The sequence below is a fragment of the Paralichthys olivaceus genome, chromosome 9 (genome assembly GCF_024713975.1).
Source record: "Paralichthys olivaceus isolate ysfri-2021 chromosome 9, ASM2471397v2, whole genome shotgun sequence".
NCBI lineage: Eukaryota > Metazoa > Chordata > Actinopteri > Pleuronectiformes > Paralichthyidae > Paralichthys > Paralichthys olivaceus.
This window is the reverse complement of record NC_091101.1, coordinates 21,218,918-21,239,152: the sequence shown is the minus strand read 5'-3', so window position 1 is coordinate 21,239,152 and position 20,235 is coordinate 21,218,918. Positions and strand designations below refer to the sequence as shown.

Below are 20,235 nucleotides of genomic sequence, written 5' to 3'. Positions count from 1 at the left end.
AGTTTTGTTGCATTTAAGACAACCCATGGCCAGAGTCTCAGACAGATAGGTGCAAAAACTCAGTAGTACAGTAGGAGGAGAAGAGTTGGCTGACAAGGGGTTTAACTCTGTGGCTTGTTCTCATCGTTTAACGACATGTCTGACAGCTTCTACACACCCTCCACTCTCCCTTTCTTCTTACTTCTGTTTCCACTTGTTGTGAGGGCTTTGGTCTTTTGGGCAATGACCAAAAGGACACACTCAGCTTGTCACGGCGGCTTAAATCAGATGAATTTTGGCACGGAGCGCTCCAACGTGCAATCAAAGCAACACCCGCGTACAGAATAATGGTCTAAGGATGTTAGCCTTGAATGAAAGCGGGGGACAAGCGCACAACAGCCCCAAAAGGCTGTGAAAGTCCAAAGAGATTTAAAAAGGCGTCAGTGTGAAAGATGAAGAAATAATGATTTGGAAACGTGGACAGAAAAACAGATGAAGATCTTACATCTAACAAAATGCAAAATAGTCAGGAGACAGGAATGTGATGAAGAGATTATGGTCATGGCCTCAGTGTTTGTGTGTATCACTTTTCAGCATGCTGTCACACTGATCAAACTTCAGGCTGATAGCGAAGGCGCCGCAGAGCCATCACTGTTTGCCATGCGGAAAACTGCACACACACGTACACACGTACACACACTCGAGCCAACACAGCAAAAGAACATTGTACATGCATTTATGTGAAATATAATGCGGTGGAATGCAGTGATATTGTACAAGTAAGGACATGCACACACAGACACACACACCTGATGGATCAGTCTGTTGGAGCTCATTTCTGACATTGTCTGTTATTACTACACAAGCATTATATATAAATTACATGTAATTGGGATTTTTTTTGGCCTCAGCTATTTTTTCCTATTCCATTATATTTTTTTCTCTGGGTTTTTCACCTCAGCTGAGTCAAACGTTGAAAATACAAGCGATAAAGCGTTTTTATCAAACTTCACCGGTTGAATCTACCTGCCTTCGACAGCCACATGGCAAATAAACACTGAATAGACAACAAGGTTTATCAAATCCAAATCCAACACTGGCTTCTGGATACAAAGCTGAAACTCTGATAAAGCTTTTGATAAGCGCAGCAAGTTTTTCCATTCCTGCTGCTTTTTTTTTCTTCTCTCCATCGTCCCTCTCAGTGTGAGTGTTTTTCCGCGCCTGTTCCTTCTCAGTGTGGTGAGATTGGAAAAAGCAAGATGCAACTGCAGGGATCTGAAGAGTGACAAAAGAAGAATGAAGTGGGGGGGCGGGAGGGGGGTCTTGGGGAATAATTTGCTCTTCACGTCATCAAAACATCAAAGCGGCTGCAGAAGATACAGGGCTTTTTTTTGGTGCTGACACAAAATGCATTCTCGGTCAGAAGGGTAACAAATGAGAGGAGAACGGGACAGAAAAGAGAGGGAGGAGGAGGAGGGACGCTGCGTGCTGAAGAACCGGACTTTAGCTTTGATGACAGCACAAGAGTGAAGCGGCAAAAAAGGGAGACAAAAGTTTCTAAAACTTCAAAAGGAGCCTTTTTGTAGCACAGGTCCCCTCTCTCTCTTTCGCCTTGATTTTTCCATTCTTTTTTCTCTCTCCCTCCTCTCTTCAAACATGTCTTTGCTAATTGCCGGACCCCGCTCTTCCATCCGTGGGCTCTCCACTGCTCTCAGGTCTATTCAGCAGGGGGGTCGATACAGCGGGAAAGCCTAATAACCAGCTCCGAGTGGGGGACAATGGGCCCTGCCGGGCCAGCGACAAAATCCAGGGCCTAATGAGAAAAGACTCCTTCAGCGAACAAGCAGGTCTGTCAACGGACCAGCCTATTATGGGGTGACAGGATGGGGGGGGTTGGAGTATAGGGAGATGGCATCTGGGTGTGTTTAAGTTAAGTTATAGATCAGCTATGGGTGCATTGGTTTATATGTGATAAAGAAGTAAAAGAACAAAAGTGAATCATGCAGAAAAAAAGAAGTAATAGGAGGAGAAAGTGCATGTGTGTCTGTGTGTGTGTGTGTGTGTGTGTGTGTGTGTGTGTGTGTGTGTGTGTGTGTGTGCACATGCTGGTACCTCCCGGGGTAACAAAAGTGAACAGGACTAATCCTCCAGACCGTATAATAGCCACTAAGCTGTCTCTTCAGAAGTACACGGCCCCCCCTGCTAACTGCTGTGATCAGACACGAATACCCACACTCACCCACTCACACCTCCCTCCCTTCCTTCTTTTATCCATCTAGAAATTCTTCACAGCAATAGCCACATAAGATATGCAAAGTTGTATGTTTGTTTTGTTATGTAATATGTTAGCTAAGCTACATATAACTAAAATATTTATACTTTATTCATGTTAAAAACTTATACCAGCAAGTATTTCCTTAGTATTTCCGAATCAATTCATGATATTGGCCCAAAACACTCCAAGTCAAATATTCCACCTATTTTTCTATTTGATGAAGTTTGACTCTGTCTCTTCATCTGTTACTCGTTTGAAATTTCACCAAAACTTTAATCACGAAGTTGAATTGTATTATTTTTTTGTTTTATCCTCTTGTGAAGCAATTTCTAACTTTCAATTAATGTACAATACAAGGACGGTTCATCATCATCTTTATAAGCAGTATTAGCAATCATAGCAGTGTTTCTCCCTGTGTTTGTTTGTGTAAACACTCTGTCGTGATGCTAAAGCCTTTCAGATGTAGGTGGGGTGAGGATGAGGCAGTGAAGTGAAGGGGTGCAGGACATGTCTCCCATAAGAGCCCACTTTAAGAGCAGTGAGTGTCTCCTTGAGAGAATTTGTTGATGTCTTTCACGTCTCTGCTGAACTTTTCCTGCTTGATCATTAGCCCTGAGGGGCTGTGTGTGAGAACGCAAATGTCTCCAGACAGAACTTTCACTGCCTGCCCCGCAAAAATACCAGGAGAATATCTGAGGAATCCTATGTGAGAATACAGCAGGTACATTTCTGGAAAACCAGAAGAATTAAAAAATCTTGGGATTAAAAACTTTTGGTGAGAACGTTGCTGTCAATGTGCTCTGAGTTTTTCCAGGCAAAGGCAAACTCAATGTCTGAAAAATTCTTTATTCACGTTAATTAAGCAACGGAACGATTTGCACGTTTCCTCATCATAAACTTCAAAATGTCCTAAATGTTGTGATGTAGACACAAATAAATGAAAATATATATTTTTTAAACTGGCAACAGTTCGATTTCAATCAGGGACAAAGTGAAGTGACATTTGACTAAAGGTTTTTATTAACACTTGGTTATTTTCACAGTTCACTCCAAAACGTACTGAGGTTAGTACTTGTCACTTTGTACTACAGTTTAATAGTTTTCACAGTTACGTGCAGCACAACCTCACCACTCAGTTTTGTCTTTCTTCCCTTATTATCATAAATAATTCTCTGTGCCATGTCCTCCTCAGCTCCCTCTACGTTTGCCTCGGCTCCTCTTTCCCAGCTCCTCTCATCTTTTTGTTACCGTTGGACTCACACTGAGCAGTTCAGTCTTAATTACATTAAACAAACTGAGGAACTGAGATACTTTTAAGAAGCCCACAAATATTCAGTTTCCCACAGTCGTACTCCTGTTTCAGGACAGCAAGTGTTCGTGATGCGAGTAATAGTACACTAAATGACCCGTGTTAAATTCTGCTACATTTCTTACTTACCGTAATTATACTTTTTAGCCCTACGGATGCCCGCGATGCCAAAACACACAGAAGTAAAGTTATAACTCATATTAGCTATGGGAGAGTTGCTGTGGAAACGCAGAGTGAAAACACATTTGACTTTGGAAACAGCTGGTCGACGAAGTTAAAGGTAATTTCCACCCAGTGAAGAGAATTTAAGAAGGATGGAAGAGACAGAGCGAGGAAAGGTTTGAACCACCACAGAGAATCGATCCGTATAAGTTCCTGATGCTTAAAAACTGTGGATGAACTCAAATTAAATCAAATTTTACAGGTGAAGCCATGTAAGAAAAAGCAGAATCTGTCATCGGCAGTATTCCCTGATCAATATCCGGCGTTCGCAGCTAATTTGACTCAGCATAAATGTAGCATGATGGCACACTCGAGTGAGAGGAGCTGGAGGATTTGTTGGAGGGAATGTGATTCAGGGAGGTGAGGTGGAGAGAGTTCAGGGCTCAACGAGACAATAGCAATGAAACTGTCGCACAATCATAAAAAACAACACACACACATACATCACTTCTGCTTTGTGCTGGATTTCCTCACTGCCTGGAGAAAAAGGCTCGTTGACTGACAGATGGCATCTCGCACGGGGAGCTGGAGTCAAAGCTAGCGGAGGGTATTTAAGACCCATTAGGGGTCTCTATGAGAGCTTGGCTTGGCATAAAATCAGGAGACTCAGGCATTACTCACGTACTCACTCAACTCACATGCACGTACACACACGTATACAGATGTAAATGGAGCATGAAGGCAGATAGGAGGGGGAAGAGAGAGGAGCTGAGAGACGCCTCAAGAGAAAAGATCCCTTCTATCAGCCGGGGGAGCGGAGGGAAGACAACGGGAGGCTTTTGAGAGAGGAAGAGACGAAGCAGAGAGAATATGACAAGCTTGACATTCTAAACTGTGTACTTGCTTTATTCACCAAAAATCACTTTACCCAACGATGTATTACGCTCGGAGACAGATGGAAGACGTGTCTCCACTTCCTTAAACGTCCCTGATAACGAACACTGAGACCTGGGGACGAGCCGTGGTAGTGATTCATGTCTGAGCCGTCAATCACCGGCATTTCACATCGAATAACAAATTAAAACTAAACTCCTCTGAAAAATGCAACAACTTTAAAAAACCTCGACCATCATCAAAAATATCTATTTAACTTTGACTTTTTAGTTTGGTCCATGTCCCATCCACTAACATGAAGGAGGCTTATATCCTGCAGCTAACCACCAGGGGGCAATCAAGATGCTTTGACTCACTTTCGGGGGAGATTACATTTTGTCCATATTTATTTACAGTCCATGGTTAACGTTGTGTTTTGCTTCTCCATGTTGCTCAGAGTTGCGCTGTTAATGCACTGTACTTTAAACAGACCCCCTATCAATCAGTGTGTGTGTGTGTGTGTGTAATGTAATGTCTTTTCTGTCTTTCTTCCGCTGATGGAGTTTGAGCTTCAATAGAGAATCAGCAGGTACACCTCTCTTTATCCCTTCATCCCTGTTTTGGATTCGAAAGTGACATCTCATCCTGTTAGGACACAGATTATTATTCTCCAGACTTGTTGACGTCTTCGGACTGAAGCCAGGAAAAAAAAAAGAAAAGCAAAAGGCTTTTTACTCTTTTCTTTCTCTGTGTCTCCATCCTGTCCATCTTCTTTCCGTGTCTTTGCTGGAAGTGAAACGAGGCAGAACGAAAGGATGTGGGACAGACAGCCGTGAAATGGAGGCCAGGGCCCCCGAGGAGTGTGCAATCTTGTGCGTGTGCATCTGTATTTGGTTCACATCTGTCAGTGAGAGGTAGGTGTGTGTGTGTGTGTGTGTGTGTGTGTGTGTGTGTGTGTGTGTATGAACGGACAAATGTTTTCTCTTGATTTATGTAAAAGATACAGGACATATATCTTTGTTCATCTGTAAGCATTAGTCTCAACAGGACAAGACAACAAGGTGGAAAACAACTTTTGAAACTCGACTCCGTATTTTTCATCCACACACACACACACACACACACACACACACACACACACACACACACACACACACACACACACACACACACCAGCATGTTTACATCTCTGCTCACCACTGTGCCACCCTGATTTCCGGAGAGCCAGCTTTGTCTACTTCTCTGCGGGCAGCAGGACCCACCTGAACCTAACATCTGATACAGAGCCTCAGGGGATAACAGAAAAACAGACGTAACCCTCTATTTAACTGTATGTTTACTTTTTGCAACCCTTGAGAAAATCAATAATCAAGTTTTGTTTAATTTTGTCCGGTCACGCAGCTTTTACGTCTTTAAGAGTCATACTTCTGCAGAGCCAAAAGTATAAATCTTATTGCTTTAATGCTGGAAGGCACAACAGATTTTTTTTCTTGGACTGAGAAAAGTTAAATCAGTGTTCATACAAACACTCTGGATAAAATCACTTGGTGTCAGGTCAGGTAAATCAAATAGAGGTTAATCTTACATCAGAACACTTTATTTCACTCTTTTCAAAAAAAAATACTTTTTGGGCTGCACACCTGTCTGAGGTGCGTTCACTGCAGTAACTGAGGCTGCACCAAATTTCACACAATCATAGATACCAGTTCCCTAAATGTGCTTGATTTTCCTTTCCTCCAACATCCATGCTCCCTGGGGAAACTATACAAATCTTTCTCACAGGATAAAAATCCTGGATCCGGTCCAGATCAGCAACAAATACTATGTTCTTGTGTGATCTTATACCAATAAACAAACAAAAGAGCAGGGGTGAAAACATAATCTCCTTGGTGGACATAATGAAAGTTTTGACTTTCTGAACAGTTTATTAGAAAATTCGAATGTTAAAGCAAAAATAAATGTCAATTGATCTTTGGCATTTTCTTATCCAAGTGGTATAAAAACACAAAGAAACACACAAAGGAAACTTCCTCAGGGATCTTCAAGTCTGGTGAGGAGCAGGCGGACTAAACCACTCCATCATTTCTGGGGCCCTTTTTAACGTTCTGTACATCAGCCCCCTCAAAAACACAAAAGAAATCCCCACCGAGGCCTCAAAGCCCTAAACTGAACACCACAACTGAACCAGTGAGCTGCAGCTCCACGTTCACTCTATGCATTTTTCAGCCATTAGTGAAAAAGCGGTGCGTGTAACCTGAGCAGAGGAATCTGGCAGTAAAAACACTAACTGCACAACACACACACACACATATGCACACACACTCGGTAAAACACAGCTGCCTTATGCGTCTATCAGGAGGTGGGTAAGGGTGTGTGTAAGAAAGAGATTGAGTTATTTGAAATAGTTTTGGGCTCCATTCTGACTGACACACACACACACACACACACACACACACACACACACACAGACACACAGACACGCACTCTCTCTCTCAGCATGACTCATACTCATTAGGCTGCAAACCTTGGCCACCTCTACATCCTCTCCAGATGAGGCACCAGATATCTCAATTAAAAACTGTGAAATGTGAGAACACGAAAACAGACGAGGAATCGGGACGGAGGTACTGAGGGACGGAGACATGATGTGAGTCTGCAACCTGATCGCATGTGTTAGTTTCTGGCCGGAAGACAGCTGCAGTCTCACACGTGCAGTACAGTTAAACAGAGACAGAATAGAATGGAAGGAGTCATTATGTATTAGTTGCTCAATGAAAATAAATAATTTACAAATCATTATTCAAGCATTAATACATCTTTTCTTACTTTCTAATTGTGACCGGTTGTCAGCTGCAGTGGTTGAAGGTTTAAATCTCCAGGATCCAGGGGGGGGGGGGGGTGTCAAGTTTTTGTCCCAGTTAAAAAGACAAAGCCCAAGTTAGGTCCCCACAACATGAGCAATACTTAGACCACACACACACCAATATGTATTGATGAACATGATCATTAAAACTAAAAACTGCATTTTCTACTTTCACATGCACTAAAAACAAACCCAAACACACACACACACATATACACGCGACTCCAAACCGCTTCCTTCCTTCCCTCTTACGCACGGCTTCCCAACTCTGCTCCAGACACGCTCCCATTGTCATCACATCTGGTTTGAACTATAAATTTTCTATCATTAATCTGGGAGGAGGGAAACAATTTCAGAATATCACAGAACCGAGCGGGAAAGACAGACGGCAGAGAGAAACGAGAGAGGGAAAAGAAGGAAAGAGAGAGAGATCATAAGGAGGAGAGTGGGAGGAAGAAATGAGAGCTCTGCTGGCGTTCAGCTTTTGAAGGACGATGATTTTTCAGGAGGAAAAATACATTTTACTCAGATGGGTGCTCCCATTAATCTACACACACACCAGTGTTTGCATACACAAGTCCTCAAATCCTCAGGTAAACAAGAACACACACAGGCGATTTACTCACCCATTCATTTGCCAACCCACACAATATAAAAGCAAAAATACTTCAAGGAATCTTCTAATTTCCCCCCCGCTAACAAAAAGCCTTCACAAAAACGCCTCTCCATCACTTCCAACCCCTGGGCAGCAGGAGAGCGGGTGTTTTATGGTAATCAAACACTATTACACCCTTGAAAAACGGGAAACTGTGAAAATATTGATACAAATTAAGACGTGGGCAAAATGAGCCGAGCGAGCGAGGGAGGCGGAATGAGGGCAGAGATTAAGTGTTAATAGGAAAAAGGTGTTAAAGACAGTTTGGGTTAGAAATTGAGAGGGAAAGACAATAAGACGTGGGTGTGGGCTCATTACTGTGAAACTGAGCGGGCACAGTGTAATTACCGCAGGACCACACAGGAGAGGAGCGGAGGAGAAGGCCATGAGGAGGAGGAGGAGGAGAGGGGGAGGAAGCTGAACAGTGAAGCAAGCAGAATAAAACAAGAGGATGCCGTTGAAATAACTCTTCATTTTCATCTGGAGCAGATGAGGTTCAGGCTGTCAACTTCTGAAGATGAAGACGAGTGCCTGCACGCTTTGGACGACAGATTGCTCCAGAAAACACATCTCGGTGCTCGCTGCCTCTCAGAGGAGGCGCTGCAGCAGGATCCTGGTTTGCAGAGGGGTCGTCTGTAACGGTGGAGCAGGTGGAGTGCAAAGTACCATTTGTGTTGCTACCCAGGCACTTCAGCACCGGAAGAAAGATGTGTCTTGCTGCTAACTCCATATAATACACTCATGCAGATATCTATCTATCTATCTATCTATCTATCTATCTATCTATCTATCTATCCATCTATCCATCCTTCCATGCTACATTTAAGGAATAACTTAAAAGTTGACATATTAATTAAAACACTTTAGAAAAGACTTCTACTGGATATGTCATGGTTTTATTTGGTATCTCCTGAGAGTACAACCTGCACCAGAAGTGACTCCACAGCGGAGACTTGCAGCAGCTTGTCTTGTCTTCGGAGTCTCCTCCTCTTCCTCCTCCTCATCTCTTGACAAAGTGACTGTAGTTAACTCTGACTGTCTGGAAACTGGGGGTTTTGTATCATTCTTAGTTCTTGACATCCTACATTACATCATGTGTATTTACCTCACTGAGGTAATTACAACAGATCAGGGTAATTATAAACAGTCAGGTCGGACGGAGCCAAGACTGGCGTGACCAAACTCTTTGACTCAAAACTTTTCTGATTCTGGAAAAATCTACGGTCCTCATCCGTCCATGCACGCAGGTCTGGTCTCTGCAGTCAAAGAGAAATCTCTGAGATGAGCCTGACACACTCATGTGGGTTTGAACAATCCATTGAATCATGTGCATGTGAGATGTGTGTGTGTGTGTGTATGAGCGAGTGGAAAGTGAATGAAAAGGATAATGAATGAAAGAGAGAGAAGAACAGAAAGAGAAAGAGACAGAGAGAAAGAGAAAGAGAGAGAGAGAGAGAGAGAGAGAGGCAGCAGCTGTCTGCATGGATGACCTCAGCTGCAGCTGTTGCCCCCCCCCTGCCCCGCTGCCCTCTGTATGCCAGCCCGACTTTGAAGTTCAGGACAGGACCGATACAGCTTTGGATCACATACCGATAATGATTAGTGGAGAACGGACCTGGCAACATGTCAACGTGTTGTGGGAAACTAAATATATTTTTGTCACTGCTGCTGGGATGTGAAACTTTACAGGAACAGAAGGACAAACTGTTTTTTAAATTCAGTTTAAGTGATATATCACATTTGTGGCTATTGACTGTAATATTATAACAACCGAGAACAAAGCAGCTTTTTTTGATTTGTCTGTAATCTATAATGTTGTTCAGTTTTCTGCAGTACTTCCTTTAAGATTCACACTTGGGTGCAAAAAACTCGTTATGATATGTTATTTAAATACCAAGACTGACGTAAACACAGTTCAATGATCAACAGTAACTGAGGTGCAGAAAATATTGTCTGGTAATTTCTGCGTGGGAGCGTTTTACTTGCGCCCGTCTTTGAAGAAGCCGACGCCGGGCAGAGAGAGATGCTTTAGTCAGATTCTCTGGACGGCAACGCTGCCTTAATCTCCCTGTTGGCATCTGCTCTACAGACTGAAACCTGACACACACACACGCACGCACACACACACACACAATCACACACACGTCTCCATGACTTCAGACGACATTATATTTACTTATGCACATTTATTGGAAACTTACTCAAACATATTCATAACTACTCTTTACCTCAACCTTATGTCTTCATCTTAAAATTTAAAAATTCATGGATGAACAACATGCGTTATACCGAGACCACACACACACATAGTGCATGTGCCCAAACACATGGAATGAGAGGGTTGTGTTGCAGCTTCCACACACACACACACACACACACACACACACACACACACACACACACACACACACACACACACACACACACACACACACACACACACACACACACACAGTCCTCGCTGGCTATTTTGTTTACAAGCTTGAGAGTTGAGGGAAGCGGCTATTTGAGTCCCAGATTAGACAGAAACACACACACACCTGCATTTGAGCGGCAAGGTTGTCGTAGTCCACAGGGTCACAGACCGACAACAACCACATAACAACTCAGTGTTTGTAGAACTGGAACAAACACACACACATGCACACGCCCAGACGTTCTGACAACTGCCTGAAAAATGATAACATAGGGGAAAAACAAAACAAAACACAATGTCTCTTTCATAGCGACGTCTGAATCCAGCCGCACGCAAAAACATGACATTCCACGCTGCACTGACGCAATTTCCTACACACACACACACACACACACACACACACACACACACAGCAAAAACACAAGCAACTCTTTTCACAAACGCCTCATTCATAATAACACAATAATTGTGGTCGCCGACACACACAAGTATAAAAAAAACTCAGACAAAAGCAGAGTTCCATTGTCTGAGGAACTGCACAGGCTTTAGTACAGTACAATGGCCGCGCCAACCTAACCTGGCTAATTATATCCTAGAAAACTCACAGTGCAGAGTCAATGGCAGCGAGAAACCATAGAAAATCACAAAGAAAGAAAAGAAAAATAAAGAAAAAAGAATCTTGTGTAATGAAGAGAAGAAGACGTGAGTACTGAAGATCGAATGCAGACTTAAATTAAAGGGAAGAAAGGAACAGAAAGAGAGAAATAAAAGAGTGATTTGCTTGTGGACGTCTGTTATCATCCAAAACCGCAAAAAAAACCCACACAACTCTGAACTGCTCCAACGTGAGGCTCTGTTCGAGCACAAATATTTCTCAGAAATGAGTCTCATGCTTTTGATCGATTTTAACGAAATTCTGTTGGGTGAAACCAATTTGTTGCCACGGTAATGTTACAGCATCACCATCAATTGTGCTAAATGAATACCCTCGTTGTTCAAACAAAGACTGCTAGTAATCCTGTGAGCCACCTCCTCTTCTTTTTCTTCCTGACATTGGTCTGAAAGTCCGCACTATCCAAAAAAGTTCCCACTTCGAACGAACTGAGCAATGGTTCAGTTCCACCCTGATCAGACCAAAAGCCCTTTCACGTCTAATATATTGGTTTGGACTGACCTGACCAGGAAAGTGTGAAAGCCCCCCCAAGATTTTTATTACAAGACACTTACCTATGACGATTAGCGTGTAGTTGATGTTCACGCTGCCGAAGCCGTTGGTGGCCTTACAGATGTAAGTCCCGGCGTCGTCGGTCTCCACCTCTTTAATTCGCAGAGCGTGCTGCAACACCCTGAACCGCGTCCAGCCGTTGTGGATGTTGCGGCCGTCTTTGGTCCACATGATGAGCGGAGGGGGGTCGCCCTCCACGGGGCAGGGCAGCTTCATGGTGCGGCCGATGCGAATGCTCTGACGGTGGGCCACCCGCTCCGACACCCTGGGGGGGCCTGGATGATAGATAAAGAAAGAGAGAGAGACTCGTTAAAAGTTGTCACCACTACTCCCACAACACATAAGCATACAAATACGACATGAAACACAGGAATTATCCTTTAACCTTAACTGATTTTATAATGGCTTCACTCAAACCTTGACATTTCAACAAAGACAACATTAAAATCCCACGGGAGCGAACACTCAGCCAAGCGGTGAGTTTAATATGAAGCGAGACGTCGCGTTGAGACATAAAATCAGGCGTGACCTTGACCAATCAGTAGCTGCTCTACGGTGAAACTGCACACTAGAAAAACAAAAGGTGGTGGAGAAGCAGAGGGGTTGACTGGAAGAGAGGGAAAGAAAACAGAGAGAGAGATGGAGAGAAATAAGGGTGAAGGAGAACAGAATAGGAATGCAGGGGAGGAGAAAGGGAGAGGATGGAAGGTAAGGAGAGAAGAAGGGAGGAAATGAAGGGGACAAGGAATTTAAGGGAGTGCGTACGAGAATAAAATATGGCAGAATAGGAGAGGAGCACAAAGAAAGACAAACAGGAAGATAGAGGGAGGGATGTAGGAGTTCAGCATCTCATTACTGCTTTTGGGTTAAAACAATAGCCTCCAAATAAAGTCCTGAAAACACAGACTGGGCCAAACAAAGTGTCCTGACCGACCACAAAGAGGTAATTGTATGTAAATCCATCAGAAAACAACTGACTCCAGGTCAGGTCCTGGAGGTTAAACGTTTTTAAGAGGAAGGACAAAGGGAGTGTGATTTGAACAATGTGGCTGATAGAAGCTTATCAGGCTGAATACAAGCAGTCTGATAAAGACAAGGAATACATGTAAACACGGCTTTAGACACATTTCAGGTTTGGCACTTTCGTCTTATCACAGAAAACTAACTGAGCCTGATGCCAGATATCGTAAATGGGGACGTTTAGTTTGTCCTTGTGGACGACTGGTTTAATAAACAGCTGCAGACTGTGTGAGGGGGTTGTGTTTCAGCAGATTTAGGTGGTTCCTGCAGAAGGAAGGAAAAGAGAAGTTGAGATGTGGTTGTGGAAGAACAGGTGGAACCCCATCCCTCTATCCCTCTATCTATCCATCCATCCATCCCTCCCTCCCTCCGTTTAGTTTTGTTGAGCTCTACCGAGGAGGTTGGTTGGTTTCATTGTTGGTTTGTCAGTTTTAATTTCTGGAGTCACTATACCACAGGATCTTCTGGAAATTCAGACAAAGACTTTACATCAGCGACATTCACATTTATCCTCTTCAATGTGCAGTTGGAGATATTGGAGATAAATCCGGTGTCTCAGGGTAATACAGGCTAAATGAATGTGATTATAAAAAGGGAAAAAGTTACAGCAGGCTTCATGGTGGTGTTTAAACAGGAGGTGCGTGATGGAGGGATGGATGCAGATGTGTATCAAGGTGAAATGTGTGAAAAAGACAGTCACTTGGAGGTAGTCTCTCCTCCTCCTCCGTCCTCCCTCCATCCTCAACGCTCCTGGATGGATTATTGTGTTTGTTAAACTGTGTGGTTTTCTCATCAGAGGCCCAACAGCTCACTCTCTCTTTTTCCTTTCTCTCCACCTGATTGATATACCTGGATTTCTTTATTTCCTCTGCAGCCTGGTTATTAATCCTGCTGTTCTTTTGCCATTTCTGTCTTTTATGCATCTCCCTGAACACATACATCATCCATCTTCTTTTATTTTTCTTTCCACCTATTTTTGCCCCATTTCTTTCTCTATATCTATAATGTCCCTTTAATGTTCATTTTCTTCTTTCTATTTATTTCTTCTCTTCTCTCCCTCAGACGGATTGAAATCTCATTTCCCTGAACTCTCACTACTCCCCTCTCTTTCTTGCCCTTAACCCCTCGTTTCCTCTGACTCCTCCTGTCCTCTCTCCCCCTGTCATCACTCCCATCGACCTCTCCACCTAAATCCATTTTGCTCTCTCACTCCCTGCTCTCTCGTCTTCTCTTTCGTCACACTCATTCACACCAAATTCTTTGTGCTGTGCCATATTTCCTCTTTTTTTTTTTTTTCTCAGAACGTGATTTACTCGTCCCCTGCCCCAGATTTGCACACACGGCGCCTCAGCTTCCCCCAGACGATCGCAGGGGCAGGACCTCGAACTGAACCTCTCAACTTTCAACAGTTAACCTCTGCTACACTCTCCCTCCTCACCCACCTTTCCTCCGCCCCATTGCGATCCTCCACCTCCTGCTTTTGCACGGTCCATGACCGAAGAAATGTCTTTTTTAATCTGTCTCCTGAGGTGAAACTGAAGCGAGTAAAAAATCTATTCTTCTCTTTCATGAGACACAAGGTCAGGGTGTTTGTGTGTCTCTGTTTGTGTGTGTGTTAGTGTGTCGGGTTGCTGCATGTGTGTAGGTCCTGTATGTGCAGCTGAATGTTAGTTTACATATGAAAAGTGGCACAGTTGCTGTATTTAGTTAAATTACACGATTATGTGTCTCTGTGCTTCAGCATCTTTGTCTGTTTATCTGCCTACATCTTCGTCTGTGTGTGTGTGTGTGTGTGTGTGTGTGTTGGGGCAGGCAAAGTAAATTGCAAGGCTTTAAAACGTTTGTCTGTTTAGTCCATTTGGGGCTTATGGGCGCTTCTTTGCTTAAAACTGAGTTCCCACAACAATAAAAAGTTTTCTCTGAGCCTCCAGATGCTTGCACATACACATTCCATGCACACACTCCCTCTCCTTCCCCTTGATAAAGTAGGAAGTGTGCAATAAGTTATATGTGCAATATCTGATATTACGCAGCTTAATGACAGGAAAATACAGCTTGCGTCAGAGACACACCCCCACATGAGGCAGAACCTTCCAGCTCTGAACTGAACACATCATCCTCCTGCTTGGACTGAGAGAGAAAGTCTGAAGGCCAAATAAATCAGTTCATATTCTCTGTTCACAGTTCCACTCAAAATGAACCGCTCAATTCATTGTTTGGGCCAGATTGATTTTGGGGCCTGAATATCTGGAGAAAGTAATTTAATTTTTTTTAAATATTATATAGTGGACTATATACAGCATAGCATTAGCATAGTATAGTATAGTATAGTATAGTGTAGTATAGTGTAGCATGCTGAGGAGGCAGATAATCTGGAGGCTCTCACTCGGACATTTGCATTCATACTTGCACCTCTGGAGAAAGTGTGGAGAATTTCTGGAGTTCAGTGCATGTCTGAAAGCAGCTTATGATACTTCAATCCAGTATACAATGGCCCAGTGTGTATTGTGTAATACCGTTTGGTGTAATCTAACCTAGTTACAGTACGTCTGGTTCTAGTTAAAGTAGAGCAGGTTTGGTAGATTCTAATAAGATCAGTAGATTTCTATCAACTCACACTTTCACTCTTTTCTTTGGTTGTCTATTCTACATTCTTTTTGAAATTTAAACTCCACTGCCAGCTAACGTCGGAGCAGAGTGCTGTTTTTTTTTTCATATCAGAGTCACTAATGCCTTTCCCAGACATTTCCCGTTGAGAAAAAAAAAAACTTAATTCCAATATTGGCTGACAATGAAGGAGTTGTAATATACTTCACATTAGAGGGGGAACAATAAACACCTACTGTCCATCACAAGGACACATGTGACACTTCTAGAAATCAGTTAAAAAACGACTTCAGCATCGTTTTTTTTTTTTTTTTTTAATCGATGAAAAAATACCTGATCATTTGGTCAATTTATGTGTTGCCATATTTCATGTGACTCTTTATGTTTTGGTTTTGGATCCAGAGTTTGGTCTTTTAATCCCCTTAACGTTCCACTGGTCTTTGAGTCAGATGCGTCCAACACCGAGTTGTTATTGGCAGGGACGTGAGACTGGAGCTGGAGGAGAGAGCTGAGGAATGCTTTTGATGGAGAGCACTTAACAGCGGGACACAGTGTTGATGTACTGTGCAAGGTAGAGGTGTGTGTGTGTGTGTGTGTGTGTCTGTGTGTGTCTGCATGCTGACTTATGTGTCACTGAGTGTTTTTAAAAAGACTCGAGCACAGTAACTCAAAAGGGTCCTAAAGAGGTCATCATTATTATCCCATCAGTTATAAAATAAACTTATTTCTGTGTTGTACTTTTAACTAAACCCAGTTCATAAACTTGGCAGAAGGTTTATCCCTTCACGATGTGCTCCAAGGAAAATTTCTGCGTGCTGCTGAAATTACCCGAATACACGTAAGTCTGATATTTATGCAACACTTTGTTTAAACCGTGAAATCCTCTGCCGTTACGCTTTTGTTTCTAAATTCTTTTTACAAGCCTGGATCCAGTTATCACATCTTTACCCTCTGAATTTTATTATGACCAGTCCAGTGAGATTTTATTTGTTGCGTAACACATTATTTGAACCAACTTGTTGAGTTGGAGCTTTTTCACACCTGAGAGTCCGAACCATAGACATCTGGTTTCACATTGTAAATATGGGAGCACTCTACAGACAGACGTATGATATACGTACGTTCTGTTGTCATAACCTTGGTGGCTGAAATGAAATGTTGGAGTTTTAAACTAATCCTCAAAGTCTACAGTACTTTTGTAAAACAGGGGAAACGCGAGGAGTTCCTGCAAAGTTTCCTCGTTCTTGGGGAAAGTTCCTGTGGTCAAAACTGGGCTTTCGTGGACCTACAATGGAGAATAACTGGTTTGTAGATGGACGTGTATCCATCATCGGTGTGTCTTCATCTGAATTAACCATAGTTCAGTTTGATCCGGACAAAGACCACCTCTTTTGGTCGGAATACATTTTGGTTTATTCGGTCGGAGGCACCTTCCACACCTGTTATTTTGGTTCGGACTGTAAGGTCTGCTTACACTGACACAATTAGTAAAAAAAAAACATGTCTGCCCTCTCCGTCACGCTCCGTTAACTTTCTTGGGCCTGAGGCAACAAGCGGAGTGACGGGAAGACATTAAGTTTCCTTCCTCTGTCGCACACGTGCTCACACAAAAACACACTCACTCCACCGACACTTTCTCATTCTGACCCAGTCACTTCCACCTCATCAATAGGTCAACTGCTGCTTGTTACTCTGTCCTGACAGTTAACACTAGGCCTGAGGCCGGGGAGGATACGTCAACGTCACTGCAGGGATACACGGCAGAAGACCTGAGGCCCAACTTGTCTCTCACACAGACACAAAAGAAGAAAAACACAGCGGCCAGAAAAATCTGGAGAATCTGCTGAGTGGTTGGTACGGCAACCTGATCCTCCGAGCGACTCACGCCAACGGCTTCATAAGAGCACACACTCATGAAGGTGTAAAACCTTTGTGTCCATGTTTTTATTCATTTAATCTGGAATTATATTGCCTGATAATAATAATAATGAGTTAAATGTGATTTATTCTGTTGCTACTTCTTTCCTTTTCACATCTTTAACCGTCTAACCACCTCTTTCAGCTTCTCTTCTATAAGCCTGCTTTATTGTTCCACCTCTCTTTTCTTCTTGTCTGATTTTCACCTTTACTTCTCTTTGAATAGGAGAGAATAAGAATAAGAGCCCAGGCTGTTGTTAAGAGGAAACCTACCGGACAAGTTGCGGAGGAGGAGAAAATCTTAGCTCACCTCATTCAAACAAACACTGCTCAAATTGTTCTCCCCAAAATGTAGTTTAAAAATGACATAAAATGACCACATGGCCATGTGGTTCCTTCCAAAAACAAAGAGGAGCGTAAACATTTCATCTTAACATCCTCTGAAACATGCAGCGTGAAATGCAAAATGTACCACAGACCTTTTCCTGTTGGGTTTTATACTTTGCAAGAACAATAAATTTGCTCAGTTTAGTTCCTGGACTGCAAAACGCAATGAATCATTTTTAATGCCACACCCCCTTCGAATGAATCACAGAGAAGATTTATGAAAATGACTCATTTACTCAACTTGGGCACAAGGAAACTGCTTTGAAGGAAACAATTTGCTGTTTTACACTGTGGGAAAAATGTGTAGATTCGCAGTTAAAGAATCGATTCAATCTTAACGCCATTCTTTGCACAACTCGTCGGTGCAGCTACAAACTGAAGTTGTATCTTGTGGCTGATGCACTGAGGTTCATTCATGCACTTTTAAAAGGCAGATTCATAAAAATACTTCCAGCCTCAGGTCCAAAAATAAACACTGCACTCGTTTCATTTCATAAAGGAAAGATGGAGGATTGTCAAACACTGGAAAGTGCGAACAAGCTTTTTGAGGAAACTGAGACCATAAAGCTGCACAAACCACCGAGAAGCTGGGGGCAGTTTGAGCTGAGAACATTCTTTTAAAGCTTGTAAAGAGCTTTCGAAAAACCACATCATGCACAGTGTGCACTTGTGTTGGGCCAAATGAAGGAAAGTGATTAAAGTACAGGAAGGAAAGAAAGTAAATAAAGTTATGTGTGAAAGACAGATAGACAGACAGACATACACGTGGAGACAGACGGCTCAGGAATGGAGAGACGAAGGGATAAAGAGATGGAATTAATCCACTCAAACAACTACCTGCTAAAATTGGGGATTTGCAGGTCAAGTGAGGGCTGGACAAGGAATTGACATTGTAATGACTACCTGCGATAAAGACTGTTACAGAATGTACTTTACTTTGCCTAACCGTGTATTACGTTTACATCCTGTGAGACAAAAAGAAAAAGAAAAGATTGACAGAGGAAGAGGCTTCCTCAACGGTCCATTAAGATCTCACAGTCACGACTTGTTTAAACCTGATCTGTGGGTTGAATGTGAGCAAAGACACACAATCTTCTTTTCTCTGTTACCTCTGTCTTTGGATGGAGAAGGAGGGGAAATTACATTTTACACCGTTTGACAGTGAGCATATTAAAATGCCACCTGTCAGCTTTGTTGACTGAGTCTACAGTGGTTTGTTCTTACATTATGGATCAAGTTATAAATACACCTTCTATGTCTAAACTCCCCAAACATACAAAACATGTGTTGAAATAGAGAGGAGACTGCCTGATTACGTAATCTCCTTTAAACTGAAGATGGAATAGCTTTTTTGAACTGTGATCATCTTTGGCAAACAAATAATGGGATTTAAGAAATGGGGGGAATGAAGATAATCTCATTATATTTCGTTAAGTGGGAGGGAGGGAGCGGAAAAGACTGAATAAATGAGGGAAGAGGGCCAGCTGGGGCTGAAAGTAGGTTAAAGGCCATAAGTAGTATTCCAGTTCAGTGTGTGTGTGTGTGTGTGTGTGTGTGTGTGTGTGTGTGGGCTGGGGACTGGGTTACATTTTAAGGCAATATAAGAGCTGAGACAGACATGGAACAGACGTCCTGATCCACAGCCAATTACCGATGTATAAGACATACAGCACTAAACTTGCTCCATCAAAACCCACTGATGTTAAAGTATTTAGCACTTCACAGAAATAAGTAAAACAAATGTAAGTAAGTTGAACTTCCAGTTCCGTCTTCACCTGTCTATCCCTCTCGGTCTGCTCCCGTCACTGTAGCCTTTCTAAAAGCTTTTTCTAGAAACGTCTAGAACGCTTACACACACAGTGTCCGAAACGTTGTTCCAAAGTTAACATTTCGTGTTCACCTCCTCTGGAACCCGCAGGGTGAAGTGCAAAATGTACCACAGACCTTTTCCATTTTTAATGCCACACCCACTTCAAATGAATCACACACAGAAGATTTATGAAATTGAATCATTCACTGTGGTAAAAGGAAAATCTTTCAGTAAGAACAATTTGCCAAAGACAATCTGAAATCCTGCGTCACGTTCATGTCACTGGTGCAGCTACATCCAACCTGAAGCTAGAACTTGTTTCTAATGAGCTAAGGACAGATATTTTGCATTTTGGGTCTAAAATAATTAGAGGAAACATGACTGAAAGTGCAATCTTTGCATAAAATACAGATGTGTGAAGAGCTTCACCTTCGTCAACCTTTCCCTGTGACGTCTAACACACTGAAAAGTCTCCCAGCTGCTGCAGGTGCTGTTAAACGTGTTAGAAGTCAGAGGTCGAGGTCAATCTACTTATTCTGTCACTGTCAGGTTAGAGCAGTGGAGACAACTGAGCAATGTCCCCCTGAACAAGGCAGTGGCAGACATTTGAAGCACATCTTTTATCTCTTTTGGTGGCAAACCTTCATATTTAATGACACTTTACTGCACTCAACAAAATCATAAATGCATCCATTTGTGTTGTGGGTGTGCATCTTCTGTGTTTGTGTGTGTGTGTG

At 42.7% G+C, this 20,235-nt stretch overlaps 1 protein-coding gene across 1 annotated transcript in view; it reads right to left on the bottom strand.

The window, feature by feature from the left end:
* fgfrl1a (fibroblast growth factor receptor like 1a) overlaps positions 1-20,235 on the bottom strand; it is a 67,490-nt gene that overhangs the window by 31,251 nt on the left and 16,004 nt on the right. The window contains exon 3 of the mRNA XM_020084074.2: positions 11,760-12,032. Within this exon, the coding sequence (XP_019939633.1) occupies positions 11,760-12,032 (273 nt within the window). The remainder of the gene's footprint in view (positions 1-11,759; positions 12,033-20,235) is intronic.